This window comes from Saimiri boliviensis, chromosome 3 (assembly GCF_048565385.1).
Source record: "Saimiri boliviensis isolate mSaiBol1 chromosome 3, mSaiBol1.pri, whole genome shotgun sequence".
Lineage (NCBI taxonomy): Eukaryota > Metazoa > Chordata > Mammalia > Primates > Cebidae > Saimiri > Saimiri boliviensis.
Window position 1 is genome coordinate 94706482 of NC_133451.1, and position 13763 is coordinate 94720244.

The 13763-nt window shown below is 35.2% G+C and overlaps 1 protein-coding gene and 1 long non-coding RNA gene across 7 annotated transcripts in view; one reads left to right on the forward strand and one right to left on the reverse strand.

Annotated features, from left to right (window-relative positions):
* Positions 1-13763, forward strand: part of BANK1 (B cell scaffold protein with ankyrin repeats 1) — a 311287-nt gene that overhangs the window by 239113 nt on the left and 58411 nt on the right. For all 5 annotated transcript variants that reach the window (XM_074396501.1, XM_074396502.1, XM_074396504.1 and 2 more), the window contains 2 exons: positions 8929-9007; positions 12632-12940. In XM_074396501.1, coding sequence (XP_074252602.1) covers positions 8929-9007; positions 12632-12940 — 388 coding nt within the window. The remainder of the gene's footprint in view (positions 1-8928; positions 9008-12631; positions 12941-13763) is intronic.
* Positions 1-13763, reverse strand: part of LOC141584024 (uncharacterized) — a 194214-nt gene that overhangs the window by 60633 nt on the left and 119818 nt on the right. The window contains exon 5 of one of the 2 annotated variants that reach the window (XR_012516894.1): positions 13113-13261. This is a non-coding gene — a long non-coding RNA (uncharacterized LOC141584024). Of the gene's footprint in view, positions 1-12932; positions 13262-13763 lie in introns of those variants that run through there. The other variant, XR_012516893.1, reaches the window with a different exon arrangement.

Consider the following 13763-nt stretch of genomic DNA (forward strand, 5'->3'; position numbering starts at 1 on the left):
AGATCCCCATGAATAATCAGGATAGAGATATAAATTAAGGGCAGCAGAGTGGATAAGATCAATCTTATCCACTGTGGATAAGAATGGATACAGGGAGAGTGCATCATTTAAGAAGAAAAGAGGGACAAAGATGAAACACAGGAAAAGCAAATTTTTAAAAATAACTGGGCAATGCAGACCGTAGACTACATTTAAAAACAAATTTATCCTGGAAAAATATCCAAAGTATTACAAGTTTTAGTGTAACACATTGTTTTAATAATATATCAGTGTATGAAAAACAGAATAAATGATTTGTTATCTACAGGTTCTTTTCAGACTTGGGGTTCTATCATTTTAAATGAAGATAATTATTTTTCACATTTATAATCACAGTCTTAACTAAGAACTGGATTTTAGTTTTATTCCATTTTGAGTCAGCTGGACGGTGGTCTCAGAGTGAAAGAAAAGCCTGGGGTGAGCACAGGTCAGAATGAGAGATGTGCCAGCTCTAGAAGCCAACCCTCCATAGACATTCTGAAAGTTCACCATTTTCAATTCTGTCTTCCTAAGATTGTGGGACAAGGTCACAATATGCCTACTGCTTCTTTCTCCCTTTCTACAAAGCAGGGAATCAAACCACAAGTAGAAAATTGCATTTCCTATTGTGCTAAATGAGACTGTTCACCTGATCACAGTTTCTCTTTATAACTTTAATTTTCTATAAGATCCTGTCTGAAAAATAGAGTTTGTATACTCAGGTTATTCTAATGAAATTTTCACCCTTAAAGGAAAATTTCTACATTTATTTTCTCTGAGTTTAACAGCTTTATGTCTATTTTATTCCTTTTCATTCCTCTCCCAACTGTTGATGGAGTTCCTACCTAATTTTGCACTCAGCATTTCAATACCTGTAATATAAAAAGTAACTTTCATGTGAAATTATATGAATCTGCTTTTAGGTCATATCCCTAAATAGCCTAAGGAAAAACATTAAAAGATGTAATTAGAATTAAGACATTACTCTCCTATAATGTACTTTACAAGTTTTGTTTTTGAGACTGTTTGCTGTTTCTTATGGTTTTAGTATAACATTGGTCATTACTTTCAACATTTACTAAGAATAATTTCCAGTTTTCTATTCAAATATTATCTCTGATTCTTCTGCCTAGTACATTTATTTGGGGTAATACACAGATTATTACAAGGTCAACTTGTCACTCTTCCAGCATATATTTGTCTTCTTACCCCATAGGCTGTGATGGAATAAGAATAAGAAGACAAATACATGTTGTCTATTCTTTCTAAAAGCTGGTAAAAATCACTCATACCTAACACTGCGGAAAGTTGTGCAACAGTTGGGCCAATTACAGTATCTTCAGAATCTCATAAAATGATTTGGAAACCAACTGTCATGTGAAGATTGTTTTTATTCACTTCCCCAAAATCAGAATATTATGATCAATTTGTACAGGACCAGATGTCAAAGCCATGTGGAGCTTCATATACCTCAGTCAACAAGACGTTCTCTTTTTAGTTTATCTTTGATAATGAATGATTTTAATTTTATTACATTAAATGTTCTGTGCTACAACAACTATCTGTGGGTTGAAATATTACATTAAGCATTTTAAACTAATAGGTTCTGTCATTTAATATTAATCTTTCATTTAGAGAAGTGGGAATCAATATGGCAAGATAACTTTTTAATCCAATCTCAAAAAAAAAAAAATGAACCAAACCTTTGCTCTGATCATCTATTTCTTAATTCTCTATTTCACCTGTAAGGACTGAGTCTGTGGTTCTGAAATAAATAAAATATTGTATTCTAATAATTTTTTGTCTCTTCCAATAAAAACGTGATTATTTTTAAAAGTGGGAAATATATCTCTTTTTCTATTTTTAACTTACTTTCTCTAAGAGTTAACAGATTATTTAGCAGATAGGCTTACAAAAATATTTGACAAATGAGTAAATAAAAGAAACCATGTTTGCTTAAAAGTAGGCATGTATCTTAGAGGAAGGAAGATCAAATGTGCAGATTATATTTATTGAGCAGTTACTATGTGGTAGATGTGATATGTGTCTTGCTTACATTATTCTGATTGGATTCTCCCAGCAAACTTATGGAATAGATATTACTATCCACATTGTACAGGATAAAATATTGAAGCTTAGAGTTAAGTGTCTGGCCCAATGTCACACAGCTAATAAATGACAGAGTGGTGATTTGTACTTAAATTGACTCCAAAGTCTATGTTCTGTCTACCCCACCATACAGCCAAGGATTAAAGTGATTAGATGTCAGAATGCCATCGGACTCATCTTCGAAGCTATTATTGATTTTAATGAAGAATTATTAATATATCATTAGATCTAGCATGTTTTTCAAAATAAATATGATTTATTGTAAGTGTAGTGAACCTAAGTAAGAAGCATTGGCTTTTTTAGCATAAATATTTCTCCAGAGCATTTTATTCTGGAGAAAACAATTACATCCTGCATAGTCTCATTATACAAAATATCAATTGTACTCATTGTGAAAGTTTTCAAATCAACCTAGACTTTTTTTTTTTTAATTTCGAGGCAGAATTTTTTATTGGGTTCAAAGTGTTTGGGTTTTTTGTATAAATATCATATGGCTTCAGTTATGACACAAAAAAATTCCATTAGGTTTTAACCACAGTACTTACACATCCATTCACATACTTACCTAATGTCAGCTTATTAACTGACAGTGATTTCTAATTAAGTATGAGGCGTGGATTTTTTAGCATAAATATGTCTTTATTTTTATATTTTTATTTTACTTTAGGTGCTTACTATATCTGGCATTTCGAAGGCCTTCTCTGCATCAATTGAGATAATCATGTGGTTTTTGTCATTGGTTCCATTTATGTGATGGATTACTCTTATGGATTTGCATGTGTTGAACCAGCCTTGCATCCTTGGGATGAAGCCTACTTGACGGTGATGGATAAAATTCTTGATGTGCTCAGTATTTTATTGAAGATTTTTGCATTGATGTTCATCATGGATATTGGCTGGAAGTTTTCTGTTTTAGTTGAGTCTCTGCCTGGTTTTAGTATCAGGATGATGTTGGTCTCATAAAATGAGTTAGGGAGGATTCCCTCCTTTTGTATTGTTTGATAGTTTCAGACGGAATGGAATCAGCTCCTCTTTGTACGTCTGGTAGAATTCGGCTGTGAACCTGTCTAGACCTGGGTTTTTTTTTTTTTTTTTTTTTTTTTGGTTGGTAGGCTATTGATTGCTTCCTCTACTTCAGCCCTTGTTATTGGTCTATTAAGGGTTGCAACTTCCTCCTGATTTAGTCTTGGTAGAGTACAAGTGTCTAAGAATTTATCCATTTCTTCCAGGTTTACTGGTTTATGTGCTTAGAGCTATTTGTAGTAATCTCTGATGGTAGTTTGTATTTCTGTGGCATCAGTGGTAATATCCCCTTTATTGTTTTTTATTGCATCTATTTGATTCTTCTCCCTTTTCTTTTCTATTAATCTGGCTAGTGGTCTATTTTGTAGATCTTTTCAAAAAACCAGCTCCTGGATTTGTTGATTTTTTAAAGGGGTTTTTGTATCTCTATCTCCTTCAGTTCTGCTCTGATCTTAGTTATTTCTTGTCTTCTGCTTACTTTTGAATTTTTTTGATCTTCCTCCTCTAGCTCTTTCAATTTTGATGATAGAGTGTCAATTTTAGATCTTTCCTCGTTTCTCTTGTGGGCATTTATTGCTATAAATTTCCCTCTCGACACTGCTTTAAAGATGTCCCAGATATTCTGGTAAGTTGTGTCTTCATTCTGATTGGTTTTGAAGAACATTTTTATTTCTGCCTTCATTTCATTGTTTATCCAGTCGACGCTCAGAAGCAAGTTGTTCAGTTTCCAAGTGGTCGTGCGGGTTTGAGAGTGTTTCTTAATCCTGAGGTCTAGTCTGATTGCACTGTGGTCTGATAGGCTGTTTGTTATGATATCTGTTCTTCTGCATTTGCTGAGGAGTGATTTGTTTCCAATGATGTGGTCAATTTTATTATTATTTTTTTAATTGCATTTTAGGTTTTGGGGTACATGTGAAGAACATGCAAGATTGTTGCATAGGTACACACATGGCAGTGTGGTTTTCTGCCTTCCGTCCCCTCGCCTGTATCTGTCATTTCTCCCCATGCTATCTCTTCCCACCTCCCCACCCCCACGTCCCTCCCCCATTTCCCCCCAACGGACCCCAGTGTGTAGTGCTCCCCTCCCTGTGTCCCTGTGTTCTCATTGTTCAACACCCGCCTATGAGTGAGAACATGTGGTGTTTGATTTTCTGCTCTTGTGTCAGTTTGCTGAGAATGATGGTTTCCAGGTTCATCCATGTCCCTACAAAGGACACGAACTCATCGTTTTTTATGGCTGCATAATATTTCATGGTGTTTATGTACCACATTTTCCCTATCCAGTCTATCATCGTTGGGCATTTGGGTTGGTTCCAGGTCTTTGCTATTGTAAACAGTGCTGCAATGAACATTCATGTGCATGTGTCCTTATAGTAGAATGATTTATAATCCTTTGGATATATACCCAGTAATGGGATTGCTGGGTCAAATGGGATTTCTATTTTTAGGTCATTGAAGAATCGGATGTGGTCAATTTTAGAGTAAGTGCAATGTGGTGCTGAGAAAAATGTATATTCTGTGGATTTGGGGTGGAGATTTCTGTTTATGTCTATTAGGTCTGCTTGGTCCAGCTCTGAATTCAAGTCCTGGATATCCTTGTTAATTTTCTGTCTCATTGATCTGTTTAATATTGACAGTGGAGTGTTGAAGTCTCCCAGTATTATTGTGTGGGAGCCTAAATCTCATTTTAGGTCATTAAGAACTTGCTTTATGTATTTGGGTGCTCCTGTGTTGGGTGTGTATATATTTAAGATAGTTAGCTCTTCCTGTTGGATTGATCCTTTTACCATTATGTAGTGTCCTTCTTTGTCTCTTTTGATCTTTGTTGGCTTAAAGTCCATTTTATCAGAGACTAGGATTGCAACCCTGCTGTTTTTTGTTCTCTATTTGCTTGGTAAATCTTCTTCCATCCCTTTATTTTGAGTCTATGTGTGTGTATGTGAGATGGGTCTCGTGACTACAGCACACTGGTGAGTCTTGACTTCTTATCCAGTTTGCCAGTCTGTCTTTCAACTGGGGCATTTAGGCTGTTTACATTCTATGTTAATATTGTTATGTATGAATTTAATCCTGCCATTTTGTTACTGGCTGATTTTCTTTCCTGTTAGTTGACTCATTTTCTTCATTGCATTTTTGGTCTTTGCCAACTGGTTTGCTTTTGCAGTGACTGGTACTTGTTCCTTTCTATGCTTATTGTTTCTTTCAGGACCTCTTGTAGCGCAGGTCTGGTGGTGATGAAATCTCTCAGTAATTGCTTGTCTGTAAAGGATTTTATTTCTCCTTCACTTACAAAGATTAGTTTGGCTGGAAATGAAATTCTGGGTTGAAAGTTCTTTTCTTTAAGGATGTTGAATATTGGCCCCCACTCTCTTCTGGCTTGTAGTGTTTCTGCCAAGAAATCCACTGTGAGTCTGATTGGCTTCCCTCTGTGAGTAACCTGACCTTTCTCTCTGGCTGTCCTTAGCATTTTTTCCTTCATTTCAACCCTGGAGAATCTGACAATTATGTTGCTCTTCTTGAGGAATATCTTTGTGGAGTTCTCTGTATTTCTTGAATTTGAATGTTGGACTGCCTTGCTAGACTTGGAAAGTTCTCCTGGATAATATCTCATAGTGTGTTTTCCAGCTTGGATTAATTCTCCCCATCATATTCAGGTATACTGATCAAGCGTAGATTAGGTCTTTTCACATAATCCCATATTTCTTGGAGGCTTTGTCATTTCTTTTCACTCTTTTTTCTCTGTTCTTGCCTTCTCTTTTTATTTCATTGAGTTGCTCTTCAATCTCTGATATCCTTTCTTCTGCTTGATTTATTTGGTTATTAAAACTTGTGTTTGCTTCACATAGTTCTCATACTGTGTTTTTCAACTCCATCAAGTCATTTATGTTCTTCTCTAAGCTGATTATTCTAGTTAGCATTTTGTCTTTTTTCAAGGTTTTTGGTTTCTTTGCATTGAGTTAGAATGTGTTCCTTTAGCTCAGAAAAGTTTGTTATTATCCACCTTCTGGAGCCTGCTTCTGTCAATTCGTCACACTCCTTCTTGGTCATGTTGTGATCCCATGTTGTTGATCCCTTGAAGGAGAAGAGGTGTTCTGGTCTTTGATGGTTTAATCTTTCTTTTGCAGTTTTTTTCCCATCTTCATGGATTTACCTGGCTGTGGTGTCAAGGAGCTGCTTGAAGAGGTCGCTTTTTTGCCTTTGGAGGCACTACTGGGTTTCTAGGGACTCCTTCAGGTTACTAGGGAAGCTTCCTGTGTCTTTTTTTGTTTAGACTGGGGATTTAGGCTCGCCTCTTCCCCTGATCTGGCGGTGTTGCTGCATGGTCAAGAATGCAGTCCTGTTGCTATGTAGGCTTCCTGTGTTTTTGGTTAAAACATGTAGCCCAGTCCCACCCCTCTAGTGGTGGATTGTACCCTTCCTCCACTGGTCTGGATCATTTTGGGTTCAGCTCAGACTCTGGCACTGGCTGTGCAACCTGCTAGAGTCAGAGCTTCAGCTCTCTTGGGTTTGTTGGAGATGGTCGGGACCCGCCCAGCCTCACCAGGCCATCTCCCCCTTTCACCTTTCTCTCTCTCTGGTCATGGGGTAGGGGCCCACCCAGCTGCTCCCACTTACAGCTGCCTCTCTCTCTGCACAGGAAAAGGGGGCAATAGGTCAGTCCACAGGGTCTCCCAGCTGCCTTTTGGGCTATGTGTCTGTTTAGGTCTATGTTCCAATCCTGGACACCATCCTGGATTATTATTCAACTCTGCACTTAAAATTCCTGGCACCTGACTGGCAAAGATCCCCTGTTCTGTGTATCGCTGAGGCTTTGGGGGAAGCGCTGTATCTGGACCATAGTTCCAGAGGGGGAGCCTCCGACTTGCTGGTCAGATGCACTTTCTGGGTGAAGCAACACTTTGCCCCACCTCGGTCTGCCCTGTGTGGGCTTTGCTCACCATCAGACCAGACCCATTGAAATGTAGGAGATTTACAGCTAGGAGATCTCTGGATTTCTGTGTCTCTCTCACTGGATGTTGTGAGCCAGAGTTGTGTCTAATCAGCCATCTTGGAGAGACCTAGCATAAAAATTTCTAAAGAGCATTTTATTCTGGAGAAAACAATTACTCTCTGCATACTCTGATTATACAAAATATCAGTTGTACCTACTATTTATGAAAGTTTTCATATCAACCTAGACTTTTTTTTTTAATTTGGTGGTAAATTCTCTTGAGACATTATTGGGTTCAGGGTGTTTGGATTTTTTGTACAAATGTCCTATGGCTTCAGTTATGACACAGGAAAGCAATTTCATTAGGTTTCAACCTCAGTACATATACATGCTGTCTACCTACTTGCCTAATGTCCATTTATTAATTCACAGTGATTTTTAGCTCATAATGCCCAAGCTTGTGAATAATATATAGGAATTATTGCATAATTCCCAAAATCTTTGTAAACCATTGCTACTAATAAATTGTAAAAGAAATTCCTTGAAATGATTTTGGGAGTCCCATGGATTTTTAAAAATATATTGTTTGACCTACCTTATAAAATATATAGGTGAAGCTAATTGGAAACAAAGATTAGCTATATTAAACAATGATTTTAATACCAAAGCATATAAATATCAATCAAAATGTCAAGCCTCCTACTAAAACTACACAATTTTTCATATTAGAATTTGGCAGAGTCCATCAAAGGGAAAACATAAGTGAAATATAAAATGAGTTGCTGCATCAGGCTCACTAAAAAAATACTGAAAAGATTTTATTTTTAAAATTCCGTAAGAAATTAGGAACTGTTTTGTTTCTCTGGCTAGCATTAGTGTTTTAAAGAAAAATTAATGAGTTCTATTGGGCTCTCTTTGGCCAAAGTGGGTGATAAACCTAATTGATGAAGTCAGTATGCAGGTGAAATACCCTTGCATATCAAAGCTACTATAAATTTTTAAATGCTTTCATATGGATGCTTCTGATTTTTGAAGGGACATTTCAAATGCAGAGCAAATGGCCTAATCATTTCAATCAATTGTTTTAAGAACAGAAATGTAAATCATTTGAATAATCCCTTGGAGTTCACATTAACAAAACACGTTCTGTGTTAAATACAGTCAATCTCCATCCCTTTTCCTAGATGCTTCCGCAGAAATATAGAACTGTCACTAGTATTAGCTTTCTTTGTGAGCACTAGTATGCATGCACCACAACTGTAGACTCCATGTCTCTTTCAGAGATTGTAAACAAAGACTACCAATTCTGGAGATAAGAGGTTTCTCTCCTTTCTCAGTTAATTTTGCTTTCAAAGTATCGTGAAACTGTTTTCAGAAAGACAAATAAACAGAAGTACCCTTACTGGATTTCTTTTTTGTAAAGATGGAGAATAAACCACTTTATAATATCATTGTCTTTCACTGTGTAATAGTGATTGTTGTAATTAAGAATATCTTTTGAACTGTAAAATATATAGAAATGTTCAAAAGAAAAGCTTACAATTTTCCAGAGAAATAGTTGTGTTCAATTTTTATTCAGAACTTCATTACACTTAAATTTAATGATTATTGCCTTCTTTGCATCTTAGAGTCATTTTAATGTTTTATTTTTAAACCAATTTATTATTATAAATGTACTATTTCCCTCATTATACATTTAGTACTATGCGCCATTGAGCATTTGTTATTCAAGATCTGTAATATAATATTTAAATAAAAACAGAAACCGTTTCTTATTTGCACAGGCATCCAGTGCGTATTTATTGAGATTAATGCATATTGCTGAAAATTACATTCATGTTTTTCAGATCCAAGAAAGTGACAGACATACTGAGCAAGAAAATGATTATGAAGAGGATATTGCCTCATTTTCCACGTATATTCCTTGTAAGTGCTTCTATGTTTTATATACATGTGACATGTTCATATATATATAGCATATATATATGTGATTTATGGAATATGTAACTGAAAAAGACTGAAGAGAAATGTGAAAAGATATTTAATTAACTGACTTCTAATTTGTAATAGAGATACTACATCATATTGCTAATTTAAATACTTTTAATAAGTTCAAGGTTTAATAATCAAATATTGATTTTTTCCTCCCCAGAGGGAATACATATATAACTCTGTTATGACTATTTGGACTATTTGATAACTACATTTTTTTAAGGTTTTTTTTTTTAAAAAAAACACATAACCACATTCTTTGCAGACCTTAGTTTTCTGTTATGAAATGAGAATACTGAACTATAATACTCTCTAAGGTCCTCCCTGGCTTTATGTCTGAAGAATGTCTGAAGAATAATTCAGCATGTTCCTACATGTATATAAACATATTTGTATATAAACTCTACCCATCATGCCAGGTTTTATTGGCATACAGCTCAACATCTTCACCAGCATGTCTGATAGGAATCTCACACCCAATATTTTTGAAAATTCTGATTCTTGCCATTGCCAAAGCTCTCCACCTGACTTCCCCATCTCAGTAAGTGAAAACTCCTTCCCTCCTTTGTTTAAGCCAGTTCAAAATCCTTGAAAGTCATCCTTCACTTTTTTACTTTATCTCCTACCCCATACCCGATCTGTCATACAATACTGTTGACTCTACCTTCAAAATATTGCCAGCATTCAACCATTTCTCTCCTCTTTCATTGTTATTTATCCTAGTCAACAGTGCCATCAGCTCTCCCTCTGTTTACTGCAATAACACAGTAGATAAATGGAGGGCCATTGTCACCCCCTAAATTGCAAGCTTGGAAACAAATAGAAATTTTTCTATTGTTATGACTCAGGAGAAAGGATTGCTACTGGTATTTACTGGGTAGACACACCAGGAATGCTGCTAAATAACGTATAGGACAGCCTCTCAAAAGAAGAAGGCCTTCAATGGCAACTTCTACATTTGCTGCCTCTGATATTCCATGCTTCATGAAAGTACTAAACACTTTTCTGCTTCAAACCCTTTAATACCTCCCCATTGTACTCATAATCTTTCTCAACCCCTCCAAGGCCCTAATCTTTGTTTCCCATCTCTCACCACTCTTTTGTTCACACACCAAAAATGAGTCTGCCTCAAGGCATTTCCTTTCTATTCCTTCTATACAGCTTCTCTTTACATGCCCAAGGCTTGCTTCATTACTTCTTTTTTCGTATTATGACACCCTCCTCTACCACTGCACTTTATTTCACTTTACCTGCTCCTTTTCTTCATTCACTTATCAACATTTAACATAATATATTATTTATCTGGTGGTGGTTTATGGTCTGTCTTCTCTTTCTAAAGCACATGCTCAAAGGCATTAGGACTTTTTATTCACTGTTTTGATTGTATCCCTTGCACCTGTAACAGAAGACAGTCTATACCCAACAAACATTATTGACCATAAGTTTTTCAAATGATGAGGAACTGCAAATCAAATGAAGTTACATACAATTAAATGACTTCACTAGCATACTTTGGCAAAAATCAGTAAACTCTTCAAATTATTGCAGGACATGAAAATTGCTAAATATTAAAGCAATGGATTAATGAACCAAGTTTTCAAGGTATATATCTTATTTTAATTATGATAAAAGTGATTATAATTAAAATAATCATTGAAATGACCATAAATTTATCATAATGCCTAATTTTCAGTAGAATTGACTGTAATAAGAAAACATTATTTCAATTCTTTATAAAGAAAAATTTCACTTTCACAGTTTGGAACTAAAACTCTCTTGTATATGAAACTGTGTATGACTGGGCTCAGGCCAGTCTCTTTTACGAGAGAGAGAGAATGAAGCACAGAACCCTAGCTCAGCAGATTTCCAGTGGTATTATCATTACTACGAAGCATGCTAAAACATACTAACTCATTAATTTGACTTTCCAGGGCTGGAAATGAATTTTGGACATATTTGATGACAAGTACTATACAAATTCTGTTGCTTATTCAGTATTAAGAAACACTGAATATATAAACAGAAGTGTGGCTAAGAGTAATTTCCTATAGCAGGAATGTAATTCTGAGTTGATGACTGATTTGCCCATACAGATATAATAAAGTCCTTTTGCTAGCCTGAGCAATAATTTTTTTCCATCCATTCCATCAACATTTCTAGAGACTTCTTAATTTCAGGCTCAGTGTTTAGTATTAAGGATAGAAAGATGAATGAGATCTGTGCAGACAGTATACAAAAACAAAAAACTATCTACTCTCCAGAGGCTGGTAATTAAGAATCTAGGTTTACTTCTAGCACTGGAAACTGTATGTTTCTTTCTCACATGAAAGAAAAGAAAAAGAAAATTCCATGTAGTAATATGAGCTACCACCAAGGGCATGATTTTTTTACGTGACTAATTTGTCTCCTATGGAGAAAAATTTCTGCAGTGTAATTCTTCATTTTAAAAAGTCTTTCTTCTCTACACGCTGTTTGGCATTTTAAGCTATATTTTAGCTTAGCAACATTTTAATAAAGCAATTTCTTGCCTTGACAAGGACAGCCATTCAGTTATTCATAGGTCTGTTATAGAGATTCCAAAGTCTGTTTTAAATTTTTTAATCCTTTCTTTAGAGAATACTTTTATAAAGAAAATTTAATGAAAGTTTTTTTCTGAAGATTTAAAGTCATTGCATTATAATTTCTTTTTTTCTGTTTTCTTCCTGTTTAAAGAGCATTTACTGGATATGATATAAAAACAAATAATTACATGATTCTTAAAGTAAAGGTGATTTGAATTATCTGGTTAAATGGTAGAATGCATTTATAGGTGAAGGAATTGAGCCTCGGAAAGATTTACCGACTGTTGGTGATTTAGATGCCTTCCCCACCAAAAAAATATATACATATATATTAACTTTTCCCAAGTAATAGTTTCAAAGTTAGTATAGTATCTATAAATGATTTATTACAAGGAATTCTAAAATTATTATAGTTATCTATAAAGATACTATAATTTTAAAATAAAATATAGTTATTTTAATATAGATAATTTTATAGACTATAAGATTATTATAGTTATCTATAAAGATACTGTAATAATTTTATAGTCTCTTTATAAAATTATATATATTAAAATAACTAAATAAAAGAGTCATAGATTCATTTGTATTCATTATTTACAAGCAAGTAAAGGTTTGTGTCTTTTATTTTGTACATTTCCATCATTTATTATTTTGTTGGGTCAGTTATTTTGTTTTCTAATAAAAATGCAATGATGCTATCAAATATATGAATCTGTTCAAACAACTCTACAGAATCAGAATAGCATTATCTGCATGATTGTGTCATATAGACAGGTAGCAAGACATAATGGAGCTTTGACTGTTCATTTGGTAAGTACTTTAAAAGCCCAGAAATAAATGACTGCTCACTAAAAGTTATATATTTGACAGCTTTTCATTATATCAGGTCATAAAAGTTTTATTAGGAGTACTACCATTTCTGTACAAATTTACAAAATATGAAATGCCTCCAGGATGTATTTAAATGATATTGTGCAATCTTCATCATAAACAGCCACACAGAACCCAGCATTTCATCACGACAGCACGAAGACATACAGGCAGAGTGCAGATGGAGCTGAGGCAAATAAAATGGAAGGGGAAGGAAAAGAGAATGCATCAGGCACGGAGGCCAAGCACAGCCTAGGAGAGGTTGGCAGTGAGAGTTCTGAGGACCAGTATGATGACTTGTATGTGTTCATTCCTGATGCTGACCCAGAAAATAATTCACAAGAGCCGCTCACGAGCAGCAGACCTCCTCTCCCACCACCGCGACCTGTACCTACTGCCTTCCAACTGGAAAGACCTCACTTCACCTTACCAGGTAAGTTTAAGGTTAGAACAAAACAAAACAAAACAAAAACCTTTGACAGCCTTACACAGGAAATAGTGCAGTGGCAAATCTATATAGAGCAGATCAGCTTTTGAAACCAAGAGCAACTTTCCTTTTATTCTTTAAAAACTAAGGCCTTGGAAAGGAGGCAAGAGATACCTACCTCTACCTCATTCTTTTCTTCCTTTCTCCCTCCCTTGCTTCCTTTCCTCACTTTTTCTCTTTCTTTTTTCCTTGTCTCCTTACAAAGCCTTAAGAAAATAAAACTTAGAAGGAGTCTTTAGTTCTTCATGTAAATGAACCTCAGGCATTCTGTGGAAAAGGAAATACAACATTGCTGTTAAAACATACTCTTAGTCTTCAGAAAAAAGTGAAATGCTAATGATTGACAATTTTCAGATGAACTTGGGTACTTAATGAACTACAGCACTTGATTGCTGTAGGAGAATTAAGTACTAAAGGGTTTGTCACACACTACACTGAGACTAAAGTGTGAAAGCACTTTATACACTATCCAAGTGGGGGAAGAGTCAACATAGCTGTCACCGGCATTTGTTCCCAGATGCAGGAATTGGGGTGTGGAAGGTGGGAGTAGGGACTCTGTCCTTGCAGAGGGCATGAAGAGGAGCTTCCACATTAGCTTTATCTGCCTGGAGTGTTCAACACCCTGACAAACTCTTCAGCTTAAGGTTCACTCTTACAGTCACAAATTATCATCTACTTTTTGATCATGATTTCATATGTACTTTTCAAATTTATATTTATTTTCCATATAAAACGTTCTTAAGAAGACAATTTAGTTTAAAAAAATACT